Here is a 13,405-nt window from a genome sequence, read left to right on the forward strand (position 1 = left end):
GCTTACAAGTTACGTATTTATTTCTAGGGAGAAAGAGGCTTCATTTTTTTCTATTATTTAAATATATGGCTCGAGGACTTATTAACCATATTGTACTATCAAGTTCGTTACTGGTAACCATTGCTAGATCTCGCTTTCATCTTTATTTCTAAATTTATTTCATTCCTGCTTATTGTAGTTATTTGATTTTTGACCATGTGACCAGCATCCCTGGTGGAAACCCGGCTTTGTAAACTGCCTCATTCTTTGCTAGGCTTCGATTTCATGGTGTGTCTGTGAATTCTTAGTTCTTCTCAAAGACGCTCCCTTTGATTCTCTTCTCTCTCGGAACCCGCATCCAGTCCCTTCAACTTGGTCTTTGGGGTCTGTCTTGAGTCTTTCCTCTCACACTCAGCAGTCCACAGCCTCAGCTCAGGTGCTCTAACTTTCCATCTGGGTTACTGTACTAGCCTTTGGATAACTGTCCTGCTGCCAGACTTCATTTCTGCCAGTTCTTTGTGTTGCTCTCAGAGGGATTTGCTGAAACACAAATGAATGGTCCACTTCCCTGCTTGAAAAGGGCCAGTGCCTCCCCGTCTGAAGGACACAGTGCAGACCACGTTAGCGCTGGCCTGCATCTACCCTCTGCTCGAGGTTCTGTGCTCTGCCTCTCCTCACCTCCAGCCATGCGTCCTGTGCTCCATACAAGCAAAATCATCTGCGTCCCCTAGACAGATGGAGGTTGCTGCACATGCTGTCCCTGTGCTTGGAAAGCCCATTTCCTCTGCCTGAGTGTGGTGTTTCTCAGGAGAAGAGCATTAGCTTGTGGGTCATTTAGTTCTTGACTAGAACCAGATGACCACTTAAACTTTTAGAACTTAATTTTGGTGCTAAAATTTCAATGGGCTTTCCTAGGAAAGCCTGCAGGGATTTTGGTACCAAATAGATATGAATTTTACATCCACTGTTTGCCCAGCTTGAGGTTCTTAATCTTCATTTTCCTCCACTCTAAAATGGGAACAGTAAGCGCCACCCCTTAGGGTTCTTTGCTTATCATCAGTGCCCTCCCTTCGTCCCTCCACCCCACACCAAGACCCAACTCAGCTGTCCTCTTCTCTGTGAGCCTTTCTTCATCTTTATTCAGAGTCCCAGAGTTCTTCACAATTTCATCATTGTTTTATGATATCAAAAGTCTTATAAAGTAGTAGTTAGTGGCAGGCTTTTCTCCAGGTATAAAGATCAGACCTTCATACAGGGTGACCAAACAGGTATCAGCAAAATAATGTCACAGTTGATGTTCATATTTAATTTAGCTTAATAGCTATTACTGAGGACCTCTTCTGAGCTGGCCTTGTAGCTGGGTTACCAGGAGCACAGGCCCAGTCCCCGGGTACTTAGGGCATCATAGTTTAGAAATAGTTCTAGTAGTAAACACATATGCTTTTGTACCTTTTTTGTCGCGTTTTATTTTTTGAAGACTATTGTCCTTTTAATTACTGAACACCTGGGTATGGACAGCAGCCCCTTTAATGCTTGGTTCTAAATGGAAAACCCTCATAAGCACAACATGCTAAGGACTGATAATGGTCTGATTTACTCTGTCCTCTGTTTGCACCACCATCTTTAATGCTGTTTCTATTCAAAAATCATGCAGAAATGTGTTTCTATACTTCAGACTTTAATATTTGGTTTTGTGTCCTTTATGATTATATAGTATTTTAGATTCCAAGATTAGCTAAATGCCTTTTTGTCCTAGAATGTACCCCAAATATCTCCTTTTTAAAAAATAATGTTACAGTGATCATTATGCTTCCTTGTCACTTTTGTGTTTGCTTTTTTTTTTTTTTTTTTTGAGGTCAAGGTGTCCCCTCTGCCCTGCTCCTGAAAAGCACAACAAAGCTTACCTTCCCCCAGCCCCAAGAGAAAAATTCTTGGCTCTTGTCAGCTGGGCTGCACTTAATCAGAGTCTTGAGTGTTCCTCTCCCCTCTCGGTGCTGGATCAGTCATGCAGCCTTTGAAGTCCTGTCCTCCACACTATCCTATTTTAGAGAACTGCGCTGCCAGTCATTTGATAAGAGTTACTAAGCAGAGAGGAGGTCAGATTTGCATTCATAAAGATTTCAGCAAATTAGGAATGATACTACCCCTACTGTTTCCCCACCCCTTTCTTTAAGAATTCAGAAACTTCTATGGGTAGCAGTTGACTTGTTTAGTTACTATCCAGCATTTATTGGGCACTTTATAAATGCCAGTTAGCTCTGTAATACCTAGAAATACACACCATTGAACGAGGCTCCGGAGGTCCCTGCTCTGTACTGCTTACATTGCTGGCAGGGCAACTGATTAAAAACAGAAACATGGAAGTGCTGTAACACAAGTAAAGCGGAGTGACGGAGGGTCGGCTTTGGAATGATGATGATAAAGGGCCTTCTGAGGAGGTGACACTCAGTAATAACCGATTATTTTCCATGGAGGGTATTCTGTGTATTGTTCTAAACGGAAGACCAGGGCAACAGAGCATCCCGCTGTTAGAAAGAGCTTAGACTGGGAGTGAGGCCACCCAGGCTCTCACATTAGCCCTCTCTGTGCCATGTGATGACCTGGGGCATTAGGTTTAAGTCAGGAGCCTCCGGTCCCTCAGCAGAAGGCAGAAGTGAAAGAGGACTATTTCCTGGCCTCTAAGCTCCCAGCTGCCTCCAGTTCCAGCTTTTCCTGGTTTGCTTTGTGCTTCCGCGGGCTGCCCTGCCTCCCAAGTGTTAGTAAAGGGACTCGAAGTCTCTTTTCTGTTTACTAATCTGTCCTCATTCTAGGTCTGGGTGGAGCGGCTCTGTAGAACTAATAAGGCGCCTGTATGATCTTGAAAACAACTTGTGCACGGTGTGCTTGCTCTTCAGTCCTGTGCAGGTCACCTCCCCCCACCCCCGGAATGAGCGACAGATGCACTGCCTCTCGTTCGAGGCTTCGCTTCCCTACTGATGCCGCCACGTGGCCTCTTGTCTGCCAGACTTCAGTCCCACTTGTGCTGGCTCCACCTTAGAGAGGAGCCCAAGACAGATGGAGTCTTTGGTTAGGCTCGATCCTGCCCACAGTGTGTGTGAGGTCTCTTAGGGCTTGCTCTCAGCTCTGAAGGGAAATCCTGGAGTCAGGCTATCCCTGCAGGAAGGCAAAGTTGATGGAACGCAGTGCCCAGACGGGGAAGATGCTGTGACTCCAACGTGAAGAGATTTTTGAGAGGGTTTCTCTCTGTACAATGAATTTACCATTACCCTACTCTCCTTAAAAGAAATTCCCATTAAATTAGATCACTGAGCTTAGAAGTCTGTGATGTAGCTCAAATGGTAGGGAGCTCTCATTACTCTGAACTAGCATGGGATATGGTGGATTATAGGGAAAAGACTCCTCTGTGAACAAAAGCCGTCTGAGAACTTGTCTCTACTCCTTAAAAGACACGAGCTTCATTTAATGCTTTCACTTTGTCGGTGGGAAATGCCATTGGAGTTGCTTCATACACCCAGCTGTGTCCCCATCTGCCTATGTGTTTCAACTTTTGTGCATTATATAAAAATAGTCATTCTGGTGAAATCAAGTTGAAACAAAGAAATTAGCATTAACCCAGTCTGAACATCTTGTAGCCAACTTTAGGAATAATTAGAATTAGGATCTACAAAAGACATTCCTCCAAATCGGAGGTGATTTCCAAGCTGTGGGATCTTTGAAGAAATCCAAATTCATCCTTAGCTTTTTTTAAACTGACTCTTCACTTGCGGGAATGCCGGGAGCCCAGGGCCCCAGGCAGTGAGACTGCACACACACTCCCGTGAAGGCCAATGTCCTAAACACCAACTGTTTGTTCACTTGGTGAACATCCAGTGAGGTCTACTTGAGCAAATCAAGAACTGCTTTAGGCAGTGGGGTGACTTGCTAAATGAACCCTGCCCATTCCCAGAGGAACTCTCTGTTTAAGAGGATACAGACGTATAAATGAATAATTACAAAATAATATGTGCACGGTAGAGAGGAAGCACATACAGCACACTGTGTTAAAGAGAACAAGAAGTGTTAACACACAAATCAGACGAGATCAAGGAAGGCTTCCTGGAGTAGGAAGTCACGCTTGAGCTGTCCAGTCATGGAAGAATTCCTGGGTTTGAAAGAACAATGATCAAGTTGTGAGTTTCCAGTATTCTGGTACATGTTAGATTTGAAATACGTAACATCTCAAGGTTGTCAGAAGTCAAAGATGAGCATCAAGTACTTGCCTTTCTTCCTGACTTAAGATTCATGAGGAATTGAAGCAGCAAAGAATTAAAAATTTTTGAAAAGGTGGAGAAGATTATTATTCTCCATTTACTAACTTAAAAAACATTACTGATTGGTTTACTAATATTTACTTTAGCAAAACATATAAAAAGTCCATTATCTTAAAATTATATAGATTGAAATTATGATATTTCAGTGTATTTCCTTTGATCATATAACACCAAAAGGCTAGTTTAAAAACAAGCTACCTTTAAAAAAAAAAAAGTTAAGCACACCAAGAGATACAGACAGGCACCCATATACAGACACACTACACTATGATTTTGGCCTTGGAATAATCTTTACCTTATACACTTGCTAAACTGAGAATTTAAAATATTTTTTCCTAAATGAAAACTTTAGCCTTTATTTTCCTGGGCCAACAGGTGTGTGGGAGAAGTAATTTCTAGTATAGTAGACAGCACAATAGTTAATTGTGCAGTGCTTGGATTTGTATCTTTTAAAAATTTTTTCTAGCTTTCCATTTGATTGGACTGGAGTCCTCCTCAGAACTGACTGAAGGTCTTCCAGGAGACTTGCCTGAAGCCTGAGACTTGGCTGTGTGCTCCTAAGAGTCAGGGAGAGGTCTAAATATTTTCAGGAGTCTCCTTGAAAAAAACATTTACTTCATACAGTTTTTGAAGCTCACCCTAGTGAGTTTGACACTTTTGCCTAATCTTTGCCCTGAACTCTGTTCCCCGAGGACAGATGTAGTCACCCACATTAACTATCAGTGAGCCTCTGGTTCCCAGATTGGCTGGTCAAGTTAGAAAGCAAAGCCAACTGTTTACAGACTAGTAAAACTGGAAATACCTAGGAAACAGGAAGGCTTGTCCAAAGTCTCAAAGTAGAAATGAAGCCTAGTGAGTTTGACACTTTTGCCTAATCTTTGCCCTGAACTCTGTTCCCCGAGGACAGATGTAGTCACCCACATTAACTATCAGTGAGCCTCTGGTTCCCAGATTGGCTGGTCAAGTTAGAAAGCAAAGCCAACTGTTTACAGACTAGTAAAACTGGAAATACCTAGGAAACAGGAAGGCTTGTCCAAAGTCTCAAAGTAGAAATGAAGGCTTTGATAATGAGAAAGTGAAAAAACCAGGGGTGTGTTGGCGTTGGAATAATCAAGAGGGGGGCAGGCAGATGGCCACCTCGGTGCACTATGCACCGGGGGCTGAGCTGTTAGTCTAGCGCACATGGTGATTTATCTCGGCGGCTGTACGCTGGTGAAGGAACAGGGAGAGGATCATGCTTACGGTGAAAGCTCTGAAAATCTCTGCAGTGCCACAGTGTCCTTCCCATCAGTTCTGTGCCGCTCTTGAATGGTCAGAAGAGCTAAAATCAGGTTTAAGTTGCCTTGGGAAACAAATAGAAAACTGACCCCTTGGCTAGCAGGAGTGATCACGTGCCATTAAAAAATGATAGTAGAGAGAAGAACAAGGCTCTTACAACCCTCGAGACACATGGTCTTCAGTATTGTCCATGGAAACCTGTGAAATTAAGATCCAAGCACTTAAGAATAGTTCACAGAATAAAATATTTTGGACAAATTTGGTATAACAGTTTCCTCACTGAGTTGTCTGAAACAGAATTTTCCTTCTGGATAATGGAGTTTGCTAGCGAACTCTAGGTTTACCTGTTTAAGTATCAAAACATGTACTTTTTAACTCTTGTGAGTACTGCTCTTTGTTCAGCAGAGTACATGTTATTTAAATGTTTTTTAATACCTCATGCCATTATTCTGTAATGTACTGTATGGTATATGGCAACAAGGAATTGATGGTATCTGACACTTGTAAATGACCCCAAATAATAGGGGATTTCTAAAGATCTGCTCTTTTGAATTTACTGTCTTCTCATTCTGACTAGGGACTGTACCTCTCCCTGACAGTAGTAAATATGTTCCTTCAGATCCATTTTGTGGATTTGGGAACCAGAAAACAAAGCTTATTTGAATAATATATACATTAAATAGAGTCTGAGTTGGCGTATGGAAGGTGCTCTTATTAGGAAGGGTAAATGTGCCTTTTTTTTTTTTTTTTGCATGAATCTTTTGTTACTGCAGTGAGAGCTTAAGGCCCTTCCACTTCCTCAGCTGTGCTCTGTGGGTCTGAAGCTGCCAGGTCTTAGATCCGAGGAGTGAGTCTAATAATCTGAGGTGATCCTGCCTTAGCAAAGTCACTCTTTTTTTTTTTGACAGAATGAGGGGGAAGAAATGAAAGCATTTCAGTCAAACAGTAGTGCCAACTTTTTTGTTTAAGTCCTAAGTCAAATCTAACTTGAAGTTTTCTAAATTTTTAGATATATCCTCTGTAAATATAACAACAAAATTTTTGCTGCCCTTTGGTATTACTTTTCCCAGGTATCACTGCATTTCTGTAGACATTGTAGAAGATATTTTATAATACATTTGATAAGAGAGACTTTGCAGAATTCTCTATTCTTAATTTTCCACCAGAAATTCTGTAAATAATACAACAGTTGCTTTTACCCCCAAACGTGCCACATGGGGTCGGAACAACAAAAACGGAACTAACACTGCTGGACGGCGCGTTCCGTCCTGGATGCGCTAACAGAAGCCTCTACGCCTCGCTTTGTGGCAGCCCTGTATGGGGAGGGGTCTTGGCGCTGTGTGAGGGGTGAGAAGATGTCAGTAACTTGCCTAGGGCCGTGCGGCCGGCGTGCAGCGGTGTCAGGCTCAGACCTAGCTCTGTTTCTCTTTAGCTCACGTCTCCACCCACCACAGTAACCAGCACTCACTGCACCGTTCAGATGCTAGGCATGTAATCTGTCATGGGTGATTATCTCCTTTCACCCCCCTCAGCGTACATTATGAGGTGTAATGATGGACTATCGCTATTTCTATTTTACAGGTGAGGAGACTGAGGTTTTTACGTAACTTGCTGAGGATAACTCAGGTGATGTGATAGAGGCTGGGGTTCACCCAGCCCAGGACTGACTGTTCTCAGAGCTCGTGCTCAGAACCCGTAACGCATTGTCACCTCCCTAGTGTACTTAAGACTCACAGACTCCTACACATACAGAAATGACAGTGGAAAGGAAAAAGAGCCCGCGCTAGTTCTATTGCCTCACTTTTAGAAGGTGAAGTTAGCATCTTTAGTGTAGGAGAACTTGTAGAGAGAAAAGGTGAACTGGATAAAGAATTTAGAAATGGGTATGAGTCTCCATAGATACTGTCCTCCTGAAATACTTTGATATACAGAAGTAAAATGGATTTTGAGGCTCTCTTATTCAAAACTTTCCTCAAGAATATTTCTGCAGTGTTTCCCGTGGAGGTAAGAGTCTAGGGTGGGATCTGTGAGGCCCCTCCAACCAATGTGATGTACTTCCTCACAAGGGAGAGGCAAAGGGCTGATGAGAAGAGAAGCCAGTAGCTGCAGATGGAAATAAGAAAGTCCCCTAGAGCAGTTTATTAATAGTTACAGGCCTGCCTCAGAGTCATCTTAACATTGCCAAAATCTGCTTGCCCGGATAATGATTCACTCTGAATGACCACAAGGGAAGAAACCACACAGATGCAGTGACCTTGCCTTGGTCTATATGACCTGCGTCCAAGCCCAAGGCCAGTGACCCCTCATGGCCCTGACCTCTCCCTCCTTCCTCCACGTTGTGGAATCATCTTGCATCAGAGCTTATAGCTGGGGACTGGGGGCCGGCTAGCTTGATGCTGGGACTTAAGGACTAACTCCACTGTAGAAAGAATAGACAGCACCAACCTTCCCAGCCACACATTATCGTTCTTTCTTTTTCTCAAATACTGGGTAATCCTTTCAAAGACCTGAACCTGCCTTCTGTAGGTGATACTTTAAATCTTAGAGATTTAATTTCCCAGTTAATTTCCCATGCTCTTTGTCCTCCACCCTGCTCTGAGAGCAGGTCATCTTGGGGTGGACAGTGGTCTAGATGTAGACCGCCACCACCTCCACTGTCATAACAGTGCTGTTGACTGGCTCATGGGTATGGCAGGCGGGCAGGCGAGAAGCAAAGGCGTGATAATTCCGCTCTGCACTACGGTGGAAAGAAATTGGGTTGAAGGCTCAGAAGCTGATTCTGCCCCCTATGGTGACCTTAGCCAAGGCCTTTCGCCTCACACAGCCCGGTCCTTCTCTGCAGATGGGCCGAAGTCAGCAGAGCCGTTGCGGTTGCATGACGCCGTGTCTGTCCCAGTGCCTGGTGCCGCCGGGCTCAGCCCACACTGTCCCTTCCTCCTCACCAGCTCCTGTGACCTACGGGGAACCAGGAGCCCCAGCGAATCTCTAGGGGTCCCTCAGACCAGTCACTGATGAGCAAATGCCTCCATCCCCTCTAGAAGGACAGGGCAGACCAGCTCTGCCATGCTTGCTCTCTGCTCTAGAAGTCTGCTGTGTAAACACATGCAGAGGGGCACCCGCCCCAAGAGAGCAGGCTTGTGTCGGTTTGCCCAGAGGTGAGGCGGGAAAACTTGGCCGTGCCCAGGGGGTGTGTGGTGTGCTGCGGAGAGGCAGGCGCTCTTTACAAAGTCTCTGCTCCTGTTCACCTTTCACAGACTCATCTCTGATGCTCTCTCCTCAAACTTCACATCATAACTAAAAACGTTTTAAAGTTCCTGCTCCTTGCTAGTAACATTTGGGAGGGGAAGGATCTCTTATTCCAACCACCTTTGTGTGTTCCTCACTGTTTCTGTACGAGGAGGTGCTGTTACATGACAAGGCATCTCTCAGTGTGTTGTGCCCACATGGCAGCATCTGACCGGGTGGGTCCTCATCACGTGTCAGGCCTCCTCTTCTCCACCTTGGCCCTGCTGATGGGCTTGGTTCCTTGCCCCTTCTGCTGGAGGACAGACTTGGGGGAGGGCTGGGCCACAGAACCCCAAGGATAAGGGCTGACAAAGCACTTGGCTTCCAATAGAGGCTGATGTTTGCACTTAAGAAGACATCTTCCCTTTCCCTTTCTTCACATCTTTTGAGCCAAGGTCATCTCCCAGACACAGGTCCGTCTTGAAATTGAGATTTCCCTTTAGCACTTGGGCTCTTAATAAGCAACTCTGTCTGGGCTCCTGGTTCCATTTGGTTAGCAGGATATTCTGTCAAGACTGGAGTTCAGTCCAGGAGAGAGTGCTGGATTTCAGCTGGATGGTGGGGGGAGGGTGTTTTCTTGTGCCTCCTTCAGAGTCACTCAACAAATGGCCCACGTGGTGACTCCTCGCGGAGGGAGCCCAAGCCTGACATGTAAGATGGGGCTCCAAGCTCCCTTTGAAGCGGGCACAGTAATTGCAGCTTTGATTGCACCGACTCCGCTGCTGGGTTGGGCTGCACTGGGGCTTGCCTGGCCAGCCCAGCCTCAGCCACAGGCCCCCCAGTGAAGCCTTAGATGTGGAAGTCTCCAGTCTCCCAAGCCTCATGCCTGTGGTTTCTTGAAAAGAATCTTGATTTGACCTGTTTTATATATCTGTAAAGCAACACTGGAAGGCCCCCATTTTTCCCATTTGGGGTAAAACTGGTCTCCCCTGACAACCTTATATTTTAAAGGACCAACCAGATTCAAATAAGGTGTTCATTTGATAGACAGTCTCTTTACCACTTTATTTAAACACTAGTTACACTATTAGAGCATCCAAGGTGGGAAAGAGGCGCTTTTTGATTGGAGTTGTACAGAGCACCTCTGGAACCAGCTTTCCAGGAGGATCCTGTAAGAGGATACTGTGGTAATAAAATAATGGTGGGAATGTGTGACACTACAGAAAGAACTGGCTTTTTTAGGAAATGGACCTGGCTCCGGGAGTCAGGGGTGCCCAAGCACCCTGTGCCTAGGAATCTGTGGGCAGTGCCTCCACCCCTTGCCCAGGCTCTGCCCGTCTCCTTGGAAAGCCAGGCCCTTTGCAGCGCTTCCATCCTCCTGTGTGAAGCATCTGTACTCTGCTTAAACTTTTAAAAACCACAGAGCTGTAGCATGGTTTTCCTGTCAATTGGACAAAGGGCAGTCTTGCAGGAGAGGAATTGAAACTGTCACTGAAGACCTCGCTGTGTTGAAGGCAGCATTCTGTGGCTGCTTTCCTCCCCTCGTGCTTCCACTTGCCTACTCACTAGCCACCAGATAAACATCTCTTCACAGTTGTGATGACGCGTCGTCTTGAGGGACAGCACTGGTGGTGGTGGCCGTAATCATAACGCTGACACGTAGCTGGTCAGAGCCCTAAATGCAGGGACTCACTGTGCTCCGCGCGTCCCTCCAGGGTACTGGCCCCGCCCGTCCTCACCACAGCCCATGGCACCGCTCCTCCCAGCCCCTGGGCTCGGACCGCTCTTCTCTGAACAACACCATGTGGATTGGAACGCACCATCCTGAGTTTAGTTTCTCATTATTAAACTATTTCAAAGTTTCCTTTTACTTCTCCTCCAAGGTTTCTTTCTACTCAAAAAGCATAAAGGAATGCACTCCACTATTTAGAATTAATTTTTTTTTTCAAGGAAATGTTTGCTAATGAAAGGACGCTGCAGCACAGACGGTTGAGATTCGTCTGAGCTGCCAGGGGACCAGGTGGGGGAGGTGACCTCCCTGCAGCTGGAAGAGGCCGTCTCCCCAGTTGCAAAGGAGGGGCATTGGATGTGCTCCACAGAGGAGCTGAACTTGGGGGTGCTTTTGCTTTCCTTTCGTCTCTGATTCTGTTGCAATGTTTTATTTGTAATCACTCTTTGGGTCTAAGATTATTAAAACTTTTGGGATTTAGGGATTATCCTTTCTGAATGCTCTTGTCATTAGCAACATCTTTAAATACTTGTTCAGTGTACATCCCAAGCATAATATTAGAGATCCTAGTTGTTATAAAGGGAAAAAAAAATACTGAGAATTGAAGCCTGAATATTGGAGAAGCTTATGCTCCTCAGACTGAATGTGAGCGGACAGAAGACATCCCGGCCGCACGGCTGCTTGTTGTGGGAATGTGGGGCACTCACTCACTTGAGTGTGCTTTAGTCTCCTGTCAGGGTCGCAAGGAGTGTGGCGCAACTGAAGTGACTTAGCACATACGCACGTGTGCAGAGTCCTACAACAGCTCCCCACAGTGGACTGAAAAGACCAAACACTTTAGAATGACAGACCCTCCAGAGCTGGCCGTGGCCCGCCATTACGGTTCATGTTTGGCCATTCTCTTCTGACGTTTTTCAGAGTTATTTTTAAGAACCGTGATCCAAAGTATTATGCGTATTTCCCATCATAACTCTGTACATATATATACATTACATGGAACCAAGGTAAACACTTGAGTAAAGTACACTTATTCTCTAACGTAATCTCAGGATTTAGGGCTACCTTAGGGCAATCTGTCTTAGCTATCACCAGATCAACAAAGAGGATTAATTAAATGCAGAGCTCTTAAGACGTGCTGTATGCAGCTGAGGTTCAAAATCCGTAAAGGTCTGTGGCAAATGCGCATTAACAGCATTTTATTTGTTCCTTCTCGAGGTGGAAAACGAAGTTCATTCCCAACATGCAAAGCCAAGGCAGCGACCCCGGGACCTCTCCTGGAGATGGAAGCTTGTTGAAAACCCAGTCTCCACGGCTTGCCCAGTCGACCCCAAAGGAGAAATGACACCAACTTCACCCTGAGGTCACTGCTAGAGACGCTGATCCATAAAGACAATCACTGCCAACCCCCTTTCATCTACTGCAAGAGCCAAGTTCCACAGTAAAGCATATAAGGTTTTTTTAAAAGAAAAAGCACGAGAATGCTAGCAGGCCCTGGGTCAGCTGAGCAGCTTTCCTCCCCCCTCCGCTGTGCACTTCCCAGAGTGTCCTGCATCCGTATCTGTAACCTTCTGGCAAGGACAGTAACCTGGCTGCTTCCGCCTGCCCCAAGCACCTGAGCACTGGGAGCAGCTGCAGCAGAGCCTCCAGCGTCCCCGCAGGAATGTGGGGAAGAGTTCCCTCTGTTTCCGGCTTCGTGTTTCTTCTTCTCCTCAAGCTTTTATTTAACAGTGCAAAAGGATCTGTCTTGTTTGCTTCTTTTTTTAAACTTGAATTTTTTTAAATTGACACTTCTTTTATTTTTCTTGTATATTTTGCTAGCTATGAGCTTTTTAAGTAAAATTCAAAGATCTGGAACTGTTTGAAATAAAAACGAAATGAAAAGAAGCCTCCTCCTTTTGAGAGAGATCTCGTCTGCTGAGTGGCTTCTTGTGAATTACCTGTAACAATAGTGGCCTCTCTGTCTTTGTAAGGTGTCTGATAGAGCTAAATAAACCTAACAGCCAGTCCACTCTGTGGGCAGCAGTTGGCAGTCCTCTTTATTTTTCTTATGATCTCTTTTTTTTTTAATGGTAACCTTAACAGATACTTTCAGCAGACCAGTTTGCAGTGAATTTTCATTTCTTTCCTTCTCACCCCCTTGTTGTAAAAAGCCCAGCACTTGAATTGTTATTACTTTAAATGTTCTGTATTTGTATCTGTTTTTATTAGCCAATTAGTGGGATTTATGCCAGTTGTTAAAACGAGCATTGATATGTACCCATTTTTTTTTTTTTTTAATAACAAGGCACAGCCTTTGCCCCAAACTGTCAATCTAACGTTTGTCATTCCAGTTTGAGTTAACGTGCTGAGCATTTTTTAAAAGAAGCTTTGTAATAAAACATTTAAAAAGTTTTTTTTAAAGAGTGAAATTCCTGATGCTCTACAGTTGGTTATGGTGACCTGCATCCACAGGCCAGGCCAGGGCTGGGACGGAAGGCCTGCCGGCCAGCCTCCGTGAGCAGGCCCATGGCCGCCCCCTCCGCGGGCCATGAGTCCTCAGAGGCCCTGCGTGCGCGGCCTGGACCACCGCCGCCGCCACGCGCAGGGCTCGGGGTGAGTCATGGCCGCGGGATTCAGCCGGGAGCCTGCAGGCACCCTGACGGGCTCTGCCGGCAGCGCTCAGCACCTCTGCAGGTGCTGCCCACGGTCAGACCCCCTGCTTCTCAAACTGGGCTCCCCCGTCAAGGATCCCTGTGTCTAACTCCCACTCACCTCCCCAGATGGACAGTTTCCCAATTTGGAGTCCAGAATTCTCCCTCCCTTAAGCTTCTGATACTATTATACAGCCTGGTATCAGGTTTAGCAGATCCTACATATTTTAAGTTTAAAACATCAATAGTTCATG

General features: G+C 45.4%; 1 protein-coding gene across 8 annotated transcripts in view; it reads left to right on the forward strand.

Annotated features, from left to right (window-relative positions):
- The window catches only part of LEF1 (lymphoid enhancer binding factor 1), a 117,293-nt gene extending 104,381 nt beyond the window's left edge, over positions 1-12,912 (forward strand). For 5 of the 8 annotated variants that reach the window (XM_005207653.5, XM_005207654.5, XM_005207656.5 and 2 more), the window contains one exon: positions 11,737-12,912. In XM_005207653.5, coding sequence (XP_005207710.1) covers positions 11,737-11,816 — 80 coding nt within the window. In that variant the 3' untranslated portion in view covers positions 11,817-12,912. The remainder of the gene's footprint in view (positions 1-11,736) is intronic. The other 3 variants (XM_005207655.5, XM_005207657.5, NM_001192856.1) reach the window with 2 other exon arrangements.
- The last annotated feature ends 493 nt before the right edge of the window (positions 12,913-13,405 follow it).

This window comes from Bos taurus, chromosome 6 (assembly GCF_002263795.3).
Source record: "Bos taurus isolate L1 Dominette 01449 registration number 42190680 breed Hereford chromosome 6, ARS-UCD2.0, whole genome shotgun sequence".
In the NCBI taxonomy this organism is placed as follows: Eukaryota; Metazoa; Chordata; class Mammalia; order Artiodactyla; family Bovidae; genus Bos; species Bos taurus.